Source organism: Takifugu rubripes, chromosome 22 (genome assembly GCF_901000725.2).
Source record: "Takifugu rubripes chromosome 22, fTakRub1.2, whole genome shotgun sequence".
Lineage (NCBI taxonomy): Eukaryota > Metazoa > Chordata > Actinopteri > Tetraodontiformes > Tetraodontidae > Takifugu > Takifugu rubripes.
This window is the reverse complement of record NC_042306.1, coordinates 9,127,034-9,149,479: the sequence shown is the minus strand read 5'-3', so window position 1 is coordinate 9,149,479 and position 22,446 is coordinate 9,127,034. Positions and strand designations below refer to the sequence as shown.

Sequence of the window (22,446 nt, the reverse complement as noted above, 5' to 3'; positions counted from 1 at the left end):
AGTTGCCAAGCCATCACGTGCACAGGGCAGGTTTTCAGAAAGTGTACAGCAGTCTATCATTTTGGATTTATTAGGCTGCACTTTGCCTTCACACCTAGTCCCATCGTGCCCTACAAGGTCCTACAAGGAGACAAACACTATGGCTTCTACAGGGTCATTAGACCACTCAAATCCTTAATAGTCAGGGCTAGAGGTCGAGGAAAGGTACTTTGACCACTACCTTACAGAAGGCACTCTTATCAAATCAATGCATTAATTTGAGAATATGTTTTCCATGTCGTAAAGTATTTTTTAAGTTCCCTGTGCTATTTTTTTTTAACTCGGAATGAAACACAGCATTCTTAGCAACCGTGTTAGTTATTTAAGTCAGGGAAGAAAGAGGCTCTTCCTAGTTAATTCAAATTAACCTTACACTAATCTTACAAATAACAGACATTCGATGAATATTGGTTGATAAGCACTAAGATAGGTGGGTCATCTGGTAGAAACCTTTCGTTTCCTTTATAATTTATGGACCACTGAGAGAGTTATGATTCGGGTCCGATAAGCAAGGTGACGGAGTGAAATAGGTGAGGTTGCGCATGCGCAACCCGGCTGGAAAACTGACAGGAGGATGCTGAGCTGCATTCCCATCATTCTGTGAGAAGAGGAGGATCCCCCTGCGCACAAACGACGGAGAAGGCTCCGACCCGATAAGAACATATAAAAAAAATAATCCAAGTTGAGCCTTTTATCTGCCGTCATGTCAGCTGGAGGAGATTTGGGGAACCCCCTGAGGAAGTTTAAACTCGTATTTTTGGGAGAACAGAGCGGTGAGTCAGTGCGTGGAGAGGTCTGGCTACCATCCATTGAATTGTCATATATGCTTTTATATCTGATTGTCATGTAGAATCGGTTGGTTTCGGGGAGTTTAAGCCCGGATGGATGGCGTGCGGGCCGGATTTGTGGATGTGACGCCCTTTTTAAGACAATCTGCGACTGTTGAAAATTTGATTAACAGCGAAAGGGGGGGAATAGAAAGCACATCCACGCAAACGGCGCCCATAATATCATCATCATAAAATAACTGCTGATTGTGTGGGGCTAACGTTAAAGATGCGTGGATGTTGCAGACTGAGGCGACAATAGCAGTCGATATGGATTCGGATGTTTTGATGTGCTGCAGTGGCCGACAAATAAACCATAACCCCTTTATTTCACCCATAACTCTTATTATCAACATTTATCATCAACATTCCCAATTTCCCTGCTCCCAGTTGTGTCCAACAATGGGTTCATTTAATAGAAACGGTTATAAACACAGTCCCCTGTGTGTCAGTTCGGGACACACCCAAGGCTCTCGCTGTATCTCCAAACCTCGATGTGGAATAAACAGTCGCGTTGAAATGATTTTCAAAAAATGTCTTGACAGATTTACAACGCCACACTTTTTATTCACCGATCTATATATTTGGGGCTGGGACGACGGGGCGTGTGATCCCGATGTGATGTGGACAAATTGGGGAGGTGAGGATCAATAATGGCTCTGGTGCCGTGGGGCGGTCTACGTGTTCAGACATCCAGAGTGGGCAGCAGAGAAACGCGCGTCAAATAGGGCAGCAAAACGCACAATCGGACAAATAAAGAAGCCGGAGAGGCAGCGTGTGTGTGTGTCTGTGCGTGTGTGCGTGCGTGCGTGTGTGAGAGCGTGATGCTCCAACGTGTAGGTCTGTGTGGCCTCTGCTGCAATGTTGCTGTCCGAGGTGCTGAAACGGGGCCTGCCGTGGCCACTGCCCATGCATGGCTGCTGCACACGGGACTCCATGCGTGACAAAAAATGAAAAAAAGAGGGAGAAGAGACAGTCCCGTGGACGTCTGAGAGGAAAATGGTGATGAGGACAATGCCGGATGGGATGTCAATAAAAATGGAGCTCACCTTGATGCTCTAAGGAGTCTTAAATATCTAATGCGCTTTTGCTCCATTTCCTCAAGGATGGCCGGGAGTATTTTTAGTGATGCTTTCATGCAAAACAGAGAGATGAGTTGGCCAACAGTGGATGTCTGGTTGTAAAATGGTGAAAATGTCAATGCCATTGAATAGATCCTTTATGTATTTGCTTCCTAACATTGGAAATACAGATAAAGCATATGAAACACCAATATATATTTCATAGTTGATCAAATTTCATGATCCTGTGTAATGACCAACAGTATAATAAATTTTGGTTTGTATTGTATATGGATTAAATAGAACTGCAAATCTGAACTCTCAATGAGAGTTTTAGCACTTCATAACAAGTAAGCAATTTTTAGTTTTCTTCTCTAAGTGCTAAATCTATTTAAACTGTTTTTAATGTCTGAAAGGAAACACACTATTTTAAGTTTACTTAGTTTGTAATAATTACTAAACTGGTTCATAATCACGTCATTTTTCAGGAAAACAACTTTCATATATTCACCTGTCTCGCCTAAGGGAGGAATGATTGCATGGATGATTGCAAAAAGCAACCAATAAGTTAATCAATAATAGCAATAACGGCTAGCAGAAGCTCTTGCTGAAGCATTTATGACCTCTGAGCAGCTAATTTCATCCCTGTTTCCTCTTCTTGCAGTGGGGAAAACATCTCTCATCACTAGATTCATGTACGACAGTTTTGACAACACATATCAGGTGAGGCTGCACCCTAAACCTGCCCCCCCACCCCCCCAAAAAAACACATTTACAGGTAAACACCAGCGTTGCCCTTAAGTAATGACTCTAATAACCTTGCTTTGCACGTCCCTAATATTTTAAGTCTTTTACGACCCAGCAGTGATTTATTAGGAAGCTAACATTACAGTGAAAGCTTCTTAGCCAAAAATCCCTGATTGAGATGCAAATTAGCACCAGGTTGCATTTAAATAACCCCCCTTAAACTGTCTTCATGCTTCGTGCTCCAGTCACGCAACCACACAAGGAGCATTTTATAGGAAAAACGAACGGCATCGGTTCCGTTGTGGAGGAGGGTACATTAACAGTCTGAAAGATTTAGTCTCGGGGGCAGCGCATATTAAATTAGTCATTCAGTCTGATTGAGTTTCAGCACTTATTGGTTCTGCCTTTTTCTTTGCAGCTAATTGTAGATTTTAAGAGTCAATTTTCCAGGGACAACAGATGGCACGGGCAGACGTTTCGCCTTTACGGTCTCGCATTAACTGTGTTGATCTCTTCCTTTGTTCCATGTTGTCTCTTCTCTCCAGGCGACCATCGGGATAGACTTCCTTTCAAAGACGATGTACCTGGAAGACCGAACAGTAGGAAACCTTGACTGTCACTTTAAAAAAAAAAACACTCCACTTTGTAGAGATGGTTGTGCTGATGTTGTTGCATCCAGCTGAGGTTCTGAGTAAGAAACGTCCCAAATTCCAGCCTGTTCCCACTAATCCTTGATTTGATTTTGAGCTGCATAATTGCTGCTCTCTTCACAGACTAACATGATTACCCTGAGGTTATTTCTGTGGGTAATAACACTGACATGCTGGCTTATCTACCCCAAGACGCACCGTCTACTTAATGCCAGTATTAATACGATTTCTCTTTCCACATCGGCCACACGCATTACTCTCAGTTCGTCTGTCGCTGCAGGTAAGGCTGCAGCTCTGGGACACTGCCGGGCAGGAGCGTTTTAGGAGCCTCATCCCGAGCTACATACGTGATTCTACGGTGGCTGTGGTGGTCTATGACATCACAAGTGAGAGTCACACTGTGGTTAGAGTGCTGTAAAAGCATTGTAGCGCACGGACATCAGGCTTTTAACACATCTGCCCTCCACAGATGTCAACTCTTTCCAGCAGACTTCAAAGTGGATCGACGACGTCAGGACAGAGAGAGGAAGTGACGTCATCATCATGCTTGTCGGGAACAAAACAGACCTGGAAGAGAAACGGTGTGGCAGACTGTTCACAGTCATATATTATGAATGAGACATTGAAGATGTGTCAGGGCCATGTAAGTCAACACTGCACCGGTGAAATGGGAGTGGTTTTTTTGGGGTTTTTTTGGCTCGCAGGCAAATCACGATCGAGGAAGGAGAGCAGAGAGCCAAAGAGTTGAACGTCATGTTCATCGAGACCAGTGCCAAGACAGGCTGCAATGTCAAACAGGTGATCCTTGCAGTCTCCCCACATTTCACCACATCTGGAGCACTTCTCTGCTTCTGCTGGTGATGGTGACACAGATGTGGTTTTACACAACTCACATTAACACAACCTGACTGCTTCAGGCTGATTTACTTGGGTGCTCAAGCATAAAATTGAGATAGTATATGTTGTTTTTGCTATTTTATAAGGCTTTCAATTATATGCAGTTATTATTTTGATGCATTTGAAAGTACTTACAAACCTTGCTGCCAGGTTCACAGTACACCGGTATGGAAATGACTTTGGGTCTGTGTCATGTTCACCTATATTTGAGATTCTATTTCACTTTCTTCCGGTGAATGCTCTTACCTCCCTTCAGCTGTTCCGGCGTGTCGCTGCAGCCTTACCTGGAATGGAAAGCTTGGATGATGCAAATCCTGAAGGCAGTATCCTTTAAGAGTCACTCTGACTCACTCTGCTGGCACCCAAGTAGACAACAAGAGGGGGCAATTTATTTTTGATCTCTTAGTCACAGAAAAAGTGCAGCCCACTATTTATTTTTTTTAGTTGTATTTTTATTCTGTGAACGTACTGCAGAAACAGCGCCACCCAGTGGCAACAAATGGGAACGACGAGATAGATAGCTAGATAGATAGATAGATAGATAGATAGATAGATAGATAGATAGATAGATAGATAGATAGATAGATAGATAGATAGATAGATAGATAGATAGATATTTTGACAATTTTCCACCGTGTCCCCCTCTATCTGCAAATTAAGCACCAGGTTTTGGACTACAGATTCAAACGTCCATCATTTCCTTAACTGAGCACTCCCAGTGATCGACATCAAGCTGGATAAACCAGCAGAGCCCACCGTCCCCGAGGGTGGATGCTCATGTTAATGCACAGCTGAAATCGGACAGCTCCCGTCACACCATAGGCTTGTTGTGTTGCTTACTACTGGTTAGCTTCCAGTTGACTTCTCTAATTGGATATAGGATGCAGGCCTTTATCTGATTGGACAAATCAAATGTTATATTTCAGTCTTGTTCAGTTGTAAAATATTGTATACTTTGTCAATATGTAAGTGACTGGAGGAACAACAAAAAGGAGGAATAAAAGGACAAAAACAAAAGTTGAAATGCAAATGAACAAAAAAAGAAAAACAGTTTTGGAAACACGAACGAAACATCATCGGATATCAAATAGATTTCTTTTCGTTGTTATGTTTTGTATTTTTTTATATATATATATATAAAAAAGGAAAGCACCAAAAATGATGCCTAAACACAAAAGAAGTGATGAGGTCAGCCATTTTTCTAGATGGCTGAACACGTCTGAATGTCTGCAGCACGCATGCACGCTGTTCTGAGCTTTGACTTTTTGGCCCGCCCCCCACCCCCCAGGGTCTCCACACTCTGGGAGGAGACCGACTATCTTAGAATGTTTTATAGCATCTCTCTATAGCATCTCATGTCAGAAATGTATCTCATTTGATATTCCCACCAGACTCACCTTCCAGTAGGTTCACCTAACAGTAGCTGTGAAATGTGGCACTCTATCTCTCTATGGGTTTAACTTTTCTAGAACAAACTGTACTGTGGTTAAAAAAAAGAAGTATCAAAAAAAACAACTTAACTATCACAACTTCCCGTTGTTCTCTGCCGCTCCTCTTCCTCCTTTGCTCCAATCCTCCTTTCCTGACCCGTCATCCCGGTAATACACATATAACGATCCACTGTAATGCACTGCACTGTATATAATAATGTAATATGTGTGTTGTGAACGTCCATCTGTAGAAGTGGTCTTTGTTCACCAGTATGAATAATGTAATAATGTCAACGATTAATAAATTAAAATTAAATAAAGGGCTTCACTCTCCTAACAATCAACATTTACCTGAAAGCAAAATGATCCAGTCTACCTGAGAGTATGTTGATGAAGTCAATGATTTAACACACTGATTGAATGATTGAACACATCAGTTATTTGTCCATAGAATCTAAAAAAAGATTGCAAAATTGATTTAGAACTATATGAATAGTGATGCCACATTTATTAGATTAAATTAGATTGGTCAGCTAATGGTAAAAGGGTCTTAAAATGGTGAGGCTCTGACTAAAGTAGCCTGGCTAACATAGGAGCTAACATGTTGTAGCTCAATTAATATTTTATGTAGGAACTATTTTGTCTGCAGTTAACATGGGGTTATGTAAGTATCTACAGTATGCTGAGAAAACTATATTAAGATGTATTTAATGATAGGGGGGGTGTCTCATTAAAAACAAAAATTAGGGTGCCTAGCACTAACACTAACAGTTTACAATGTTAATTTTCTCTATTCTGCTGCACTAATCCTGGAGTCCCTCAGGTGAGACAACGTTCTAAAGCCTGTTAGATAAGGGGAAATTGAAGTGGAAAGAACCTTTTAAGAAGGAAACTGCTGCTGTGACGTAGCAGCTTGCCTTTGCTCTGCTCTCCTATTGCAAGAGGACAGGTATTCCCCTAAATGGACAACATGTGATTTAATCCTCCTGAGGGGTCAACAGACAGTTGCTGCGGTTTATGGACCCAAAGAACTGATTCCAAAGTTGGACCATGGCCTCTGCCATTCTTGAATAAAACCAAATACGCTTGAATTGTGTAGTGATATGAACAGATATGCATTTATCGTAATGCTGAAGGGCGTGATAACTGACTTCTCCACAGTCAGCGTGAAGTAACACACAAGCAGGTTGTTTCCTACTTTGAAGAGGACACACCTCTTTCGTCCAAAACACCTGTAAGTGGTCCTTTCAGATCACTGCTGTGCTTCAGCTGAAGTCAAGTCGCATCCAGGATGGAGGATTTTAGGGACACAAACCTTCGCTCCCTGTTAAGGCAGCTGCGGACTGATATCGCCATGGCCGTCGATGACTCCTTCCCGCTCGTCTTTGGTCTGGCGGACAAAAACATAATCACTGACCAACTGCAGAAGGTAAACAACTCTGCACCGAGCGGATATGTGGATTTTTGGAGAAACGCACTGACGTGTTGTTTTCCCAGGACACTCTGGAGAAAGAGAGCAGGGAAGGAATCCACAAGGCAATGTACTCACTCCTGTCGTGGGTCTTAGAACAGAGAAGATCCATCATCCGTGCCTTTTGGAGCAACTTGTCCAAAGACTACAACCTGGACAGTTACCCCAAGCTGCACAAGTTGATCGCAAACCTGCCCTGCAGTACGTTCGCCAGGGCCAACATAGGCCTCCATTATAATTCATCCGTTGGTTTAAATCCTCTAATTGCTGTCAACAGGGTGGGAATCCAAAGGTTCTCGAGATGAAAAGAGATCCTCAGATGATCAGAAAACAAGCCACATCAAGAAGAGGAACCATGAGGACAGTGAGCAACCAAAGTTTCATGACAAACCAAGCGATGAGCCAGGTATTGCCTTTTTCCCAAAATGCATTGCTTCGGAGGAAAAAAATGTTTCCTCTGTCAGATGGAATTAATTTTAAACTGTACAGAAATTAGATTTGTGTGTGTTTTCTCGAGGTGTTAAAATGAAACTATACAAAGTGAAGAGCAGAGGCCCTGTGACTCATGGAACATCTGGAAATAGTAAAGACTTGTTTTCGATAGGGATTTTTTCATTCTGCAGGCATGTCTGACATGTATTCTGCCACAGGTGCTCAGATGGGGTCCGCCTCAGTCCAGAAAGCTCACACTTCATCTTCATCCTCTGTCTCCTCGACTAAGCTACCAGTCAAACACGAAGCCAGTGAGAAGATCCATATCAAACAGGTGTTTGGCTCCGACGAGAAGACATCTGGTGAGTATCTGTGCTTTGTCTATCTGGCCCCCGCCCCGTAAATGTTGATAAGAAATTCTCATCGGGTCATCAAATGCCTTCTTGTTTAACAGGAATTGTCAGACACTGTGTAAAGGTCGGTGGGGTGTTTTACTCTTGTGGCCAGTCAGAGGAGACCAAGAGAGCTTCCAAGGCTGTTGAAAGCATCTTTCACCACAAGGGGGAGCCACTCACAGATGGAGTAGAGCATCCACACTGTCTGCATCCTGTTTAGGCCTGCTGCTGGTCTATTTATGATCAAAATCTCCTTGTGCAGGCCCACGTCAATGATGACGAGTGTGCAGCGTGTAAGGATGGGGGAGAGTTGATCTGTTGCGATGGTTGTCCTCAGGCTTTTCATCTCACCTGCCTGGACCCTCCACTCACCTCCATACCAAGGTTTATCACATCTGTCATCCGGCTGTGATTTCTTTTTTCTCTACTATAGTAACACCCTGTTTGGTAACTCATTCTGTAATAAATGCTTGATTTCTTAATATTTAGTGGCCCGTGGCAGTGTGACTGGTGTTGTGGCACCAGGGGGAAAAGAGAAACAACTCAACAAGTAAGCAAAGAAGGATAAAAAAAGAAGTATGCTATTCATTCCAACTAGCAAATAGTTTTCGCATTAGCTTTGGCTCCTTTTTGAAACATATTTTTAGCTGTGAGTTAAATGGCTGCAGGTTTGGGGGGATTTACAGCGCTAAATTAAGACACTGTCACATGTGTTGCAGCCTCCACTTGCCAAATCACTGCAGACAAACACCAGCTCCAATAATGCCCTCGTAGATGTCTCCTTCTTCTCCTCCTCACTCTCATCTACGTCTCACTCCGCTGTCACAGCTCCAACGAACGCACCCAGAAACCAGGTGACGCCGCCAGCTTGATCTCTTTTGCCATCTAGGTGGCAAATTTATTTCACCATTCGCTTCTCTTTTGCATTCAGTGCTCAGGTGGAGAACTGCTCAGCGTGACGGAGGAGTGTGGTGTCTGTCGGCAGGCTGAAGGAGCCCTGACTCGCTGCCTCCAGTGTTTGGGAAGCTTCCACACACACTGCCACTTTCCAAAGTAAGCCAAAACTAGAAAGAAGGCACTGATGATATGTGTCATTGTTTCACTGGGATCTAATATTGTTTGACAATAACATTATACAGCTGAGAGGATGATAATGTTCAATACTATTGTCTTTGTTAGAGGGCGATCCATCTGCTTGTCCTGCTCCAGGCTGTGGGAGAGCTCTGCAGAGGGAGAGGCAGGATCCAGGTCTCTGCAGGTGTGTGCACATATGAACAACAAAGAGAGAGAGAGAGAGAGAGAGAGAGAGAGAGAGAGAGAGAGAGAGAGAGAGAGAGAGAGAGAGAGAGAGAGAGAGAGAGAGTTTGTATGATGTCATCTGCTGCTCTTCGTCTGTGTGTCCAGCTTGCCCCGGTGCTTCAAAACATGCTAGGCCACGAGCAGGGCACCGTTGTCCCGGAGCCTGGCCTCCACAAAGATGAACTGGACTCCATCCTTGGAGATGTAAGTGAAATTCATTCACATGAGTGCGAATACGACCATCAAGGCTGAAGACGGCTGCGATGCTTTTAACATGGATGGCAGCCCGGTGTGACAAAAGAAGTAGGAATGAAGTAGGAAATATGGAAGAAAAGCTCTATAAACTTTGTCTTTTTCAAAGCAGACCTCCTTTGATGGCATCTTGCAGTGGGCTTTCCACAACATGTCGAGGCCACTTTCTGACAGCCAGGGATGTTACCAGTGACAGATGGTCAGCGCCGCACTCACGAGTCCTCAGCCAGAATGCCCAAGCAGTAATTAAAAATGATTCAATCAGCAGAGCGGAGACAACTTGTCTTTTGTATGTTTGGGTTGACAGTTTATGTTTTCAATTGAATTTGCTGAGGACATGATGAAGACAGTAAATAAAATCTTTGGGCACATCTGGAGGAAAAAGTAGAATCATCTAAAAGGTTATAGTGAACAAACCCATCAAAGCCAACTCAAATATGGCCTCATCCTGCACCACAGCATGTAATTTCCAGATTCACAATGGCCTCTGGCCTTGATATATTCAAAGATAAAACAAGTATGAAAAATAAGACCCATGCAATGAATGCAGGAGGCGACACTGACCTCCCTCTAGAGGCCTCGTCCATGTCTCTTGTTCTGGTCTGACATCATGGCAACAGTGGATAAAGTATAATAAGCAAGGTGTTTTATCCTCAGAAAACACACATTTAAAACAGGGTAAATGATTGTGATGAACAGCTGTAATATATAATACAAATCCCTCACAAATCAACACACCTGCTTTGAGTCTTCTACACATAGCCCACAGTTAGGAGAGGTGGGAAGGGTCAAGGGTAGGAAATGAGAAGAGGGATGGTTTCGGGCCTGATGTGGGAGGACTGGCCGTGAGCCTTGGCCACCTCTGCCTTGTGCCAAATGTTCACTATCTTGGCCTTGCACACTGTGAACCGTGTTGTCACCTCTCTGCGACTGTGCGTACGTACTTAAAAGGGCTGATGGGAACAGCGATAGAGCAAACAACAAGCACGCGTTGCAAATACAGCTGAACACACAGCCTCAGTTTTAGGGCCGAAGCAGCGTGCGACGTCAAAAGCAGCACGTTAACTCTCTACCTAATAGTTTAAAGCATGCATGACTTCTTGCACGCCGAAGTGCACTGCAGACGTCCATGTGTGAGCAAACCCAAAGAAATCTTTATTGCCCCTACACGGACCTGCAGAAGAATTCACATTCACACATTACAACAGATGGTTTTAATACAATGAGGTATGCGCGCCGAAAAATGCCTCTGTTTAACACGAATTCCTTGAAGACTATCACTTAGATGTGGAATGTTGTTTTTGTCATGGGATTTGAGAGTTTGAGCACGACTGCCAGAGCGATGGAGCTCGGCCTGCCAGCGCGCAGATTTTTCTCCCCTCTGTATTTGGTTGCCATGGCTCTCAGCTGCTACATACCCAAACAGTAGATGAGAAATGTTCCTCTTCCAATACGTGCATGTTTGTGTGTGAGCGTCCTTCTGCTCTTGTGAATCTGACTTCATAAATGGCTGATGGAGCAGCCTGCCTTCGGGCCTGTGTCCCCCCCGCAGTAAAAACAGGATGAATGACAGCTCACTTTGGATATTTGCCAAAGCCGGTGTGAAGCAAAGAGTTAAACAATATTTAATTTGATTTGAGTTGATCTCACATTCACTTAATTTAGACCACTGTCAATTTGCAGGACTTTGGTGGTCTGTGTCCAAATCCAATCAAGTCATTCACTCATTCTGGAAGGAAAAAACTTTACATAACTGACCATTGCACATTTTTTCAGCACAGATATTCATTGTGACTCCAACACATGACGCACCCCCCCACACCCCCCGTTTTTTTTTTGCTGCATGCCACATAAAAGTATGCTTTTCTTTCCAAAGTAAAATGACGCAGCACATACAACCCACTAGGGGGCGCCGGAGGGTGAGTCATGCAACGTGTAATAAAACCACGAGGTTTTCTGTTGGGAAACCGTTAAACACCCCCCAGCAGAAACACACGGTCGATTTAAATTCTGAACATAAAAAGGTGTTTTTCCTTACATTTATCTGATGCAACAACAGTAGTATCTAGTGCTCTGTGGCAGAAAACACATGCATGTAAAGAATGCCATATACTGTATGTTTCACTGTGTTGCAGCATACTGGGTGTCTTATCTCTATTTTTTTTCCTGCAGCTCTGCATTCCTCATATCTAATGAGGCTGGGCTGTCCAGAAGGTTATCAGGACAGTGTTGTGTTAAGTCATCAAATATAACACGACAAAATGTTTTTACAGATTTGAGGACATGAAAACTTTGGTCTTCCTCTCCAAAGATGAAGTAAACTAAACTATTTTTTATAGAAAAGCCACGAATTCAAATAGAAAAACTGCCAGTTTTTTGAACAGCTAACTTTCAGTAACCCCCCAGATGTCAGAGGTTTTTGCTTCGTAGATGATCGAGGCCAGAGAAGTGTTCTGCATGGGAGCCAATAGCTTAAAGGCTTGAATACACATGATTTAAGAGGTAAAATATGAAAACCTTTCAACATGTTTAAGCGAAACCTCTTCATCTGTGAATTAGCAAGTTTGGAATTCCTTACAGATTTCCTTCGAATGATAAGATTTTTCTCAGATGACAATTTCAAATGTGGGAAAACCAAGAGAAACATGCACTACACTCCTAATACTGTATTACTCTGTGTGAAAGAACATTCCTCACCCCCTCCCAACACACACACACATACTCAGGAACGCGCACATCCTGTTACTTCTCTGTTTGTCACAGGTCTGGAATTCTTTAGAAAAATATGATAAGTGAAATTCCCACACTTTGGGCACTCTCTTTTCACATTCTTTGGCACTGTCTAAGTCAGGGCAGCGTTCCAGTTTGTCTTCCTGCTGGGCTGTTGATGGTCTGAGGGTGTCTGGAGAGGTGAAACCTGAACTACTTCCAGTCAGGACCCTTCAGTCATTCTTCATACTATTGTTGTGGGCAGGAAACTGTGAGGAGGCCCTTTGTAAGCTTGGCACAGGCCTCCAGGGTAGTGTGTGTGAATAACAACAGCTTGCTGCACTGAAAGCGATTTTGGATTTATATTTTCAAAATGAAAGATGTGTTTTGTTTTCTTATGAATGATTTAGATTCAGCCTTTTCCCACCATAACTGTAAAGTAACATTAAACTAACTATTTTTTTCCACCCTTCCCTTGTACCAACTTTCCCCATATTGGCGACCCCCTAGTGGTAATGATTACACAGACGTTTTAGACCAATTTCATCTTTCAACTGTTCTGTAAAAGACTGTATGCACTGTCTGTCCGTAGAGAACTTTCCAGATTTTATCTATGCACTTAGTTGCACGCGTAGCTGTGTTTTCCTCAGGGGTGGCAATGTAATGGCAATGTTTACATACTGATAAGATAGTGGCTATTACAAGAGCTGGATTGTTGTTGTTGTGTATACATTTGTGAATAAATTCAAGGAGCGGACTGCATTTAATTTGAAACGGTAACTGTAGCTTCTAATGAGACATTTGTACAAACAACCTTTGGGATCATTTCATTTTTGTTGGGCCCCAGGCAGCTAAAATGAGCTTGCTGCTGCAAACAATGAGATTACATGTCTTTATCTCCAGATTAAAGATGACTTAAACGGTCTTTCTACAGGTTGTGTGAAAACATTCCTCTGTGCTTGGTGCTGTTTGCAAAAAAGATTTACCTTTGGCTTCTTACTTCACACAGAGTCAGACCACTTTGTACTTCTGTCTCTGGGGGCGTCGATATGTAGCACCTCTTTTGACAAGATTTCACCCTGGTCTTAACATTAACATATTCACAGTTTTCCCACCCCCTCCACACACACACACACACACACACACACACACACTGCAGCATTCAGAGCATGGAACCTCTCCCTTCCCTTCTATACCTCTCCCCACTCCATCCCATAACGCTGTCACAGAGAAGGATGTCATCAAGGTCTTGGAGCAAAGTCCTGATGCCAGCTCCTCGGGAACGCTCAGAACCTGCACAGCCCATCTTGAACTGGCGTTCTCAGCTTTTGTCAGTCCATTTGAGTGCTGCGTGCCACCATCCATCATTCCAATTTCAAAAAGGGAAGAGAATGACCTTTGTGAATAAATTCAGTCACTTGGGGAGCTTAAAGAAAGAACACCCTGACCTTGCTAAGAGCATCTACAGACTCCTGCTGGCACCGTTAGCCTACAGAGACAGCCGCTCCCTGGATGATGCCTTGAACTTTAGTCTCCACCACCTCCACCAGCACCTGAACGGATGCGCTCTTCATACAGCGAACCCACTTCATCCGTCCTACAGGAACCAACAGGTGTGGGTTGGCAGCTAACTATTCCCGTCCCCCTGGCATTGGAGTTCCACAAGGTTGTGTCTTCTCCCCATATCTTTTCTGCTTAGATGCTACTGACTGCATTCATTCCTCAGATGAGCTGACTGAGGTTGGTCCTGGGCCTCATCAAGGATGAATTAGCCTAGAGGAACACGGAGTAACAGTGCACGACGTACACACAACCATGCGGAGCTCAATGTCAAGACGATGGATGAGCTGGTCGTGGTCATGGTCACCTGAAATGACTCATTGAGGGACATTAAGCCTGTAAATCATGGGATGGCTTCAGCCAATCATACAGCTAACTCACAAATTCCATCTAAATCCCGTTTTGTTGCTGTCTCTGCTTTGATTGGTTTGTTAATTAGATTGTCTGGGTGTTTTTTTTGTCTTCCATTCAACAGAAAGATCAAAGCAATGAGCTCAAGCAGGCTAGTTCCCCTTTAATTAAACCTAAATGTAGCTTTGCTACATCTACAATCTTGAGTTGCATTGTAATTACACTTTACCAGTTTAGAAAAATGAAGCTGAATAAAGTATTTACATCACAGGCAGAAGGAAACAGGTGAATCAGAAAATATCTTTGACACATAATCATTATTTTGCTCCGTTATGGAATATTTCCTGGATTAAGTATTTTAATGTTGCAGTCTTTTTCACTACTGGGTGCAAAGTTTAAATTCTGACAAACAAGCCCCAAAAGCATGAATATTTATCTCTGGGGTTTACTAAAAGTCAAGTTTGTCTTGAGAATGAATACTCATACTGGATGTATTTTTTGCTCTGGTGAGATGATCCAGTTACAACATTCCTGAGTTACATAAGAGCGACTGAAGTCAATAACGTTCCCGAGCTCACTGAAGTAGATCGGAACACACTGCTGGCACACATAAACACACACACATGCACACTCACACACAAACACACACACACAGTGTCACATGCTTTCCCACTTTCCACAAAACTTTTAACACTCATCACACTCCCAACCTGAAGCATGAACTGAACTTTAAATCTAAATTCAAAAGTCCATTTTCCCACTCCAAGGGGACATGAGGCTGAAATTAAAACAATTACCACCACCCCCTTTTTTTTTAACCTTATGAGGCATCGAGAACCACGAGAGTTCAGTCTGAACACACATCACTGCTTGTCTAGACGTCTTACTAATTTAAAGAAAGGCTCACTCAAACTCATGAAGTCACCGCCTGTGGTTGCCTTTTTCTTTATTGTTTGGGGTGAGATGGTCAGCTCTGAGGACAAATATCCAAACCTCTGGTCAGAATACTCCTCTGCAGTAACTCTCACTGCTCCTGCATATGTGTGTGTGTGTGTGTGTGTGTCCCCCAGAGGTTGGATAATGACATGCTGGCAGCGCAGATTGCAGGGTTGCCATCGGCCTGGAACTGTAAACACAGCGGAGGGACGCTTGTTAGGACATTCCAGAAAAATCCTCAACTGGGAATTCTTGGAAGCGCATTGCGTGTTTGCATTCTTCCTCTGGGACATCAGCGCGAACAGGGTGTCCTCTGATCGGTCCGCAGCAAGAGTTATATTAGGAAAAACGTCAGCCAGCAGATGTTGAGCATTCCTTTGCAAACTGTGAACTGAAAAATGGTGGAGGGGCTACTGCCAACCATTTGTCCCATTTTAAGTCCTTCTTTTTCCTGCAGAAATGGTAAACATGCTGTAGTAGTAACTCCTGCAACTACACGAATTGTTTCCATTGAATAAAAGAACAGTGAAAGTCAAACCAATGCTCAGCATTTCACTGATAAACTAGTTGTTCATGGCACTAGCAGAAGGTTCGCTACAGTAATATGAATTCGTATTAATAGTAGCATAAATTGCATTAGCTTATCTTCTTAATAGCCAAAATTTTATTATGATGTTCACGGTTAAGACCAAGCCTTTAAATTGAATTTTGAAGACAAAGTTAGAATTTCTTTGTATTTTTATCTGTTAGGGTTAGGGTTAGGGTTTGGGTTAGGGTTAGGGTTTCGAGGCAGCTGATTGTGAGTGTATCTCATTAATCCTTAACTTTTATTCCTCTCTGAAGCTAAGCTATATATAATACCCATATATAAGCATATAGAATATAAATTCTGTTAGATCTGAGACCTTCTCACCTGTCATTAGGTTGTTTAAGTCTAAATTTGGTTCCTACTGTTTGCTTTCACAATAGCTTCGTGCATTCCTGGCATTCCCTCATCAGCTTAATGAGCTACTCACCTAGAATGGTTTTCAAATAACAGGTGTGCCTTTTCAGGAGGGACGGATGTTTGGATGATTGTCACATTTTTTGTGCACGCTTAATGTGTTTGAGACCATCTGTTGTGTTGTGCAGGAGTAGGGCTGGTATGCAGCTAACAGCCCCATTTCACTGCTATTATCCCCCATTAAACCACTCAACTAAGTAAAGAGAAACAGTCCATCATCAGTTTAAGAATGAAGATTTCAAAGACTTTAAATGTGTCCTCAAATGCAGTTGCAAAGACCATCAAATGCTGATTTATTGATGCTTTAATCTATCTGGGTCAACATACAATGTGCTTTTCTGAATAACCTTTGAGCGATCCGAATGGATTTTGCCGTTATATTTTCCTCAAAGCCTTAAGACGGGTTGTCTGTTAAAAACAATACAATGATCTTCTTTGAGTCAACACAACAGAGTCTCTGTGTGTCAGCAGGCACGTCCAGGTCCTGAGCTGGAACCCTTAACATATCTCACTGATGAATCACCATTACTCGCTGGTGGAAGTGTGAGTAAAATGGGGAATTTTTCCATTGCAGACAATTAAGAGATTAGTGAAGCTGTGCAATAACAGAAATGAGTTATTGATTTTTAAAGAAAAATATGATGCTGAAGTTGGGTCATCAAGTTTAAGTTAGGAGACAGCCAGGTCCAGGTTTACAAACATAAAATAAATAAAGACAGACATCAGAGTACAGAAATAAAATGTTTATTGAAGTAAAGCAGTTTTGAGTCATAAAAAGATGTGACTTATGCAACCACATGCAACATATAGAGAAACCGGTGGGTTGCAGTCTGTATAACAGAATCTAATATTGTGAATAACAGTTATTTAAAGTCTCTGGAAGCATACAGGAAGCAAAAAAGTGAAATCCCAGCAGAATGTGAGTGCACTGCTGTTTACGGGTAAGTGCATGATATTGCAAAATATGGGCTAGCGCCTAATGTCAAAACACTCGCATTGCACAACATCAGCTTGGCAGCTGGGGAAGTGCAAACAGCAAAGGTATGCTGACTAAATAAAAAGGCACGGAGGAAAGATCAGTGTTTGTTTCACCTGCAAACCCTCGCTGAAACCCCCCTCCCCAAAAACACACGGGTTCCTTGCAAGCCTCCGCTAATTCACTTTAAAACCTCCCAATTCATCCGTGACATCAAAAATTCACAATCAAAGCTGTGAAAATCAAAAGTTTTGTGACTGGGTGGTGTTTAAACATGCCCCAGGCTGTCTTGGACTCGGCTTCGACGGTGGCAATGGCGTATCCTACTTCCTGCGATGGCCTGACTGACGTCTTTTTCCTTCATGTTTTACATGTGTTCGTGACCTACCTGCTCCCCCTTAACCTCCATCCACATTATCTCTCATAACTGTCATTCCCCTCCTTGCTTCTGGACAGTGGAAAGCACCCCTGACCCCCTGCAAGTATGTTTTCAGAGCTGCTGAACACCACACATAAGACCCCCTCCTCCCAGTTTCCACAGCGCTGCTAGCCAAAGCCAGCCATCAGATCACATGCTATGTGCAGTCTCAGCAGCAGAGCGATGCAGCTATTTGCTGGGGGCATACACGCTGGGACCCGGTTGAATGACTGGCATTCTGGTGACCTCTCTGGCAGCTCTCGTTGGGATGCGCGGCTGTTTTAGGACAGAGCGTCACGCCTTGTTGCTGTGTCATTTGTCTGGTAGGCTGCAGGCATGTCGTCCATGTGGCACAAGGCTGCAAAATGTTTTTACACCTCTAAAGGGCACCGCGCACCGGAATCCCTGAAAGGACTTCGCAGTACCCAGTGGAACCAGGGGAATAAATGAGACTTTAATCTCATTTCTGATTGAGCCCCTGTTGATCTATTCCGAGTCGCTCAAAAATTTAGGCCAAACCTTATGCAACCCCTAGAAAAATGCGAGCTATTTGTTTGTCGTCTGGCTGCCGGGCCCCCGTAAGATGAATCCCTCTTTTCCAATTTTATGACTTGTTCCACACGTTGACACTTGACCTGACACATTTCGGTCACATGTCGAAAACCAACGAAAAATAGGGAAGAAAATTGAGAAATGGAATGTCTTTTCCTGTGAATCTCAGCTATTTGCCCTCAGTGCCGTATGACTAATATGTCTCAGAGCAGAGGCCAGTGTTTTGAGGCTTTAAGTTGCTATAGAGACGTAAGCAATTTAAATCTGCTGTGTCAAAGGTGGACCGTGTTTTACTCACCAATGGCACAAAAATCCCATAAAATTTAATCACGGAGAGGAATGTGGACGAATGCCTAAACATAAGCTTAAATCAGGAGAGGCTTTTCCCAACACTGTCCTGTGAACACCTCCCATCCAACCATCTCGCCTGTCTTTTGCAGACAACAATGCCCTTCATGTGGAGAACACGATACACCACGCTGCTCAGATATCACCACTGAGGAAACAAATGTGGATTTTCCAGTTCCTCTGTCAAATGGGACTGGTTGTCCGTGCCCATCACATTTAACCTTCAAATCCAAATGAGAACATTTGCTTTTGCAACTCAAAGACAACCTCTGGACTGGTATCGTCAAATTATTCAAGGTCTGCCAGGCTGTTAGCGTCCTACTACTAGACAAATGCTGTCAGAACCATTTGGGAACCATCTAGCACAATCTGACTGGCCATCAGACCTAATTATCCTGTGTGATTAGTTGACTAAACAGTCTGAAGTGTTGATACAACAACGTGCATTTTTCTGTTTCCGCGTTGGTTATGCTACATTTCCAGCCGAGCTAATCCTGCTGCTTATCCATCTGCTGTTTATTTTCATGCAAACAGCAAGTGCAAGTATCGCTTCTCTTATCCAGCTCAAAAAAGAAAATGGAAGAGAAGCTCTGCTGAGGAAGCCATGAACACAACCTGCCCGTAAACGTCTGCGCCACACATCTGTTTAGCTAGCTTTGAAAACTTAACGGATGCATCACTTGTGACTAATGTCTGAAGTCTGCGAATGTCGGGAAATTCCCTTGAATGCAGCTCGACTTGCCGTAGCATGCAGCCGTTTCTCCACTCTATCATTCTAAATCACCTACCAATAACCTGATTGTTACCACTAATGGGACTTTTTTATACCTTTACGGTGTCGGCGAGGAAATGAGTCAAACCACTTTACCGTGTTCGCTGTGCTAAAATTTCATTTGGCATTGCAATCAAAGCTGCTGTGAGACACGAATACATGGGAAACCTGTCGTCGGAGGTTCTCTGAGAACAGGATACCACTTACTGCACACCTTGTCTTTGTCTATTGTGTGGACGAGGAAGTCGTCCGTGGATGTTAGAACCACGGAGACAAATTCATCCCGCTCCTTCCACCACTATCAGTGACATTCCTCACCAATCTAGCCATATCAGATGACCTTGTTTGCTATTCTGCGTCAGTCTTTCCCACACGGTCTGACATGGATCCTGTTCTATCTGGTACCTTCAACTCAGACCAGCCATGAGTCTTGCCCCTGAATACCTGAGTGAGTCCAAAGACCACTGCAGATCATGCACAGTCCAAAGTACACCGGAAACTACAGGTCTTGGGTTGTGGAGTCACTCGTCATATGGCATCTCTTGTCTGGAAAATATCAGTGTCCCAGTTAATGTTTGCAACAACCTCATTGAGCAGTTGTCCCCACTGTTCAGCAGAACTATTGTTTTGTGCATAATTCCTGCTCTCAGATGACAAAAAAGGCGAGTTTCTGAACACACTGAACATGGGAATCCTCAAAAATATGCCAGGAAGGAGGAAAAACAGCAGGATTATCAACAAGGCATAAAGATTATGGCAACGGAATGTCACACTATCCTTTCAGTACGTACAGAACATGCTTTTTTTCTTGATTATCCATTTACAGATACAACTAAAACAGCACATTCCCACTCTCTGTATTAGATCGTGACAGCTTACCCAACAATCTAACCAAACACTTATGAGGAATTATCAAAAGTTCAACTTTCCACCTCCCAGACTGGTTTTAATAGTGAACCAAGGATGCGTCAAATTCATCAAATTTGTTTTCACCTACCGCTCTGTATCACAACCACATCAAACACTGTGCTTAGCCTTATCGCAAAAGGGTTATATTTTGCTTTTTATGCACTAACTTCTTCCTTGTTTCATGCCACAGTCCAAAAATGGGCACATGGGGTTGATTTGAGACACTAAATTGCCCCACTGGGTCTTGAGCAGGGAACTAATTTGCTCATTTGCCTCATTTGAACCGACTGATTTCAAGATGTTTTGTTATACTTTTGTTTATTTTCATTCCTCGCTGCTATTCCCCTTTTTCGCTAACTTGCTCTGTTTATGGAGGTGAGCGCCGTCTGGGCCTCAGACAATAAGAATTGTTGTGGCGGGCCAGTTTGGGATGTTCATCTCCTGTAATGGCAGACCGAAAGCGTCCGTAATTCTCAAAAGGGTCAGCCTCGCATTCCTCTGGAAGTTCACAGGAAGTGTGTTACAATGGAGGACAAAATGGCCAGAGGCGTTGTCGGCCAGCAGACACACACAGGGAGGGAGCAGAGGAAGTCGTGAGGCGGTGTTAAATGACATGAGCAGCGTTTTAAAAAGGTGGAGACTGCGCTGCTTCACAGTGTGGATCATGAAATGCAAACATGTTCCACTTTGCTGACCAGTCGCCTCCCCGTGAGAGCCGCCCACAGAGACACAGTGTCTGCATACTTGTCTTTTTTTTTTAAAGGACATGTTTAAGAATACACGGCATCTGAGACATGACAGAAATGTGTGCATGAGTATAATTAAAGGAGGGTAAATAGAGCTGGAGGCAGGACTGCAGACACGTACGATCGATGCAAACTCATTGGATCTGGAGATTTTGAAGTCTAATGACATGACCAGCCTGGGGCCAGTGGACACACTGTACAGCAATCAATCATGGCCCGCTTCTTTGATTGTATTCATTTGTTTAACGATTCACTTAGAGTTTGCGTGCGTCTCATTAGTTCCCAACTTTGTTCTGCAGCAACGCTGCAGTCAGTAACCACTGAAATATTTATTTACATGGCCAATGGTGAAAGTCAAAGTCCCCGTCTAAAGTTCACAGTATATCCTCAGTGAGGGGATAAAGATATTTGTTTTCTTTTTCTTTTTTTTTGCTTGTAGAGAAGAAAAAGTGCCATAAAGATTTGTTTTTTGGCATTTAAAGTAGACTTTTCTTCATCTTTAAGGAGGCAAAATAGGCAGAAATGCAGGAGACAAAACAGAGCAAAGGAGGGTAAAACCTGCGTCCATCAGGCATCTTGTGATGATGTGTGGACCTCAAACGCAGTGGGTTGGATGAGGCCTGCGTGTTTTGGACTGGAACCACGAAAAAGAGTGGGATGAGTGGCGCTCGGGGCGTTGCATTTTCTAAGCTTTCTGCTCCACCGCGCAGAGGTACGGGGCACAAAGAGCCACTGTGTTTGTCATAAGGTGGCATATGACCCCAGATTCCAGGAGACAGCTGCAAAACACACAAACAGAAAGAGAGAGAGAGAGAGAGAGAGAGAGAGAGAGAGAGAGAGAGAGAGAGAGAGAGAGAGAGAGAGAGAGAGAGAGAGAGAGAGCTTGAATTCTGAAGTGGGATGAATTTAGTTTTGGAAACATTAAGGTACAATAATCACTTGATTATTAACAAACTAAAACAAACAAACAAACAAAACTACATGAAAATAAGATATAATAAATACATTTAATTGGCGCCACTTTGACCAGCAACTGTGTCTTTCTGAGGCCAGAACAAAAATTTTGGGCACAACATATTTCAATCGATGAAGCATAAAACAAAGTTAAGCCTTTATACAGTTCTAAAGAATGCCGTCTCCATTAATAGCTGCCAAATGAATTCCGAAATATCGTTAGATAAATGCTAGGAATGCAGCAGTTTGCTAAATGAAACACATGTTTGTGCAGTTGTGCCCTTAGGTCAGGATTAACACTGCTGTTACTATCTGTCTTTTTAAAAAAATAAAAAAAATAATACATTTACCATGATCAAACGGTAGTAAATGATTGTCTCATGATTAAATTTAACGAGGGAGCTTCATTCTGCGGCTCAGTCACATTTGGGTTGGATATCCCTCCTCTGTTGAGGATCTGAAAGCTTCTTTAATCTCTGCTCGGGACGCGGAAAGACGTCCCGGCAAAGTTACGCACGAAGGAGAATTTACTTTTATAAATTCCTCATCCCGTGTCCAAATTTAAATACCTGCATGTATTTATGAAGCCCTCGCCGCCGGGGCTGGTCGCAGAGGGCTCCCCCTCCCCCTCCCCCTCTGTGCTTTTACGCTTTTGATCCCAGAAGGACCTCGCGTTTGGCATTCCAGGCATTCCGACCTCAGTCCCTCCTCG

General features: G+C 43.2%; 2 protein-coding genes and 1 long non-coding RNA gene across 3 annotated transcripts; 2 read left to right on the top strand and 1 right to left on the bottom strand.

The window, feature by feature from the left end:
* The first annotated feature begins 604 nt into the window (after positions 1–604).
* On the top strand, positions 605–5,988 carry rab6bb (RAB6B, member RAS oncogene family b). The gene is made up of 8 exons (XM_003975553.3): positions 605–812; positions 2,592–2,650; positions 3,220–3,273; positions 3,605–3,710; positions 3,794–3,905; positions 4,029–4,122; positions 4,478–4,544; positions 4,941–5,988. The coding sequence occupies exons 1-8, from the start codon at positions 743–745 to the stop codon at positions 5,003–5,005; spliced, it is 627 nt and encodes a 208-aa protein (XP_003975602.1). The 5' UTR covers positions 605–742; the 3' UTR covers positions 5,006–5,988.
* A 790-nt stretch (positions 5,989–6,778) lies between these two features.
* On the top strand, positions 6,779–9,767 carry aire (autoimmune regulator). Its single transcript, XM_029831142.1, has 14 exons — positions 6,779–6,822; positions 6,927–7,080; positions 7,149–7,323; positions 7,400–7,528; positions 7,640–7,705; positions 7,773–7,916; positions 8,009–8,136; positions 8,212–8,357; positions 8,439–8,499; positions 8,669–8,803; positions 8,881–9,002; positions 9,129–9,207; positions 9,354–9,452; positions 9,613–9,767. Exons 1-14 carry the CDS (start codon positions 6,779–6,781, stop codon positions 9,691–9,693), a joined length of 1,563 nt encoding a protein of 520 aa, XP_029687002.1. The 3' UTR covers positions 9,694–9,767.
* Positions 9,768–16,787: 7,020 nt separating this feature from the next.
* Positions 16,788–22,258, bottom strand: LOC105418122 (uncharacterized). The gene is made up of 2 exons (XR_965491.2): positions 22,085–22,258; positions 16,788–21,559 (listed from the first exon to the last, which is right to left on the bottom strand). It is a non-coding gene; the product is annotated as an uncharacterized lncRNA (long non-coding RNA).
* Between the last annotated feature and the right edge of the window lie 188 nt (positions 22,259–22,446).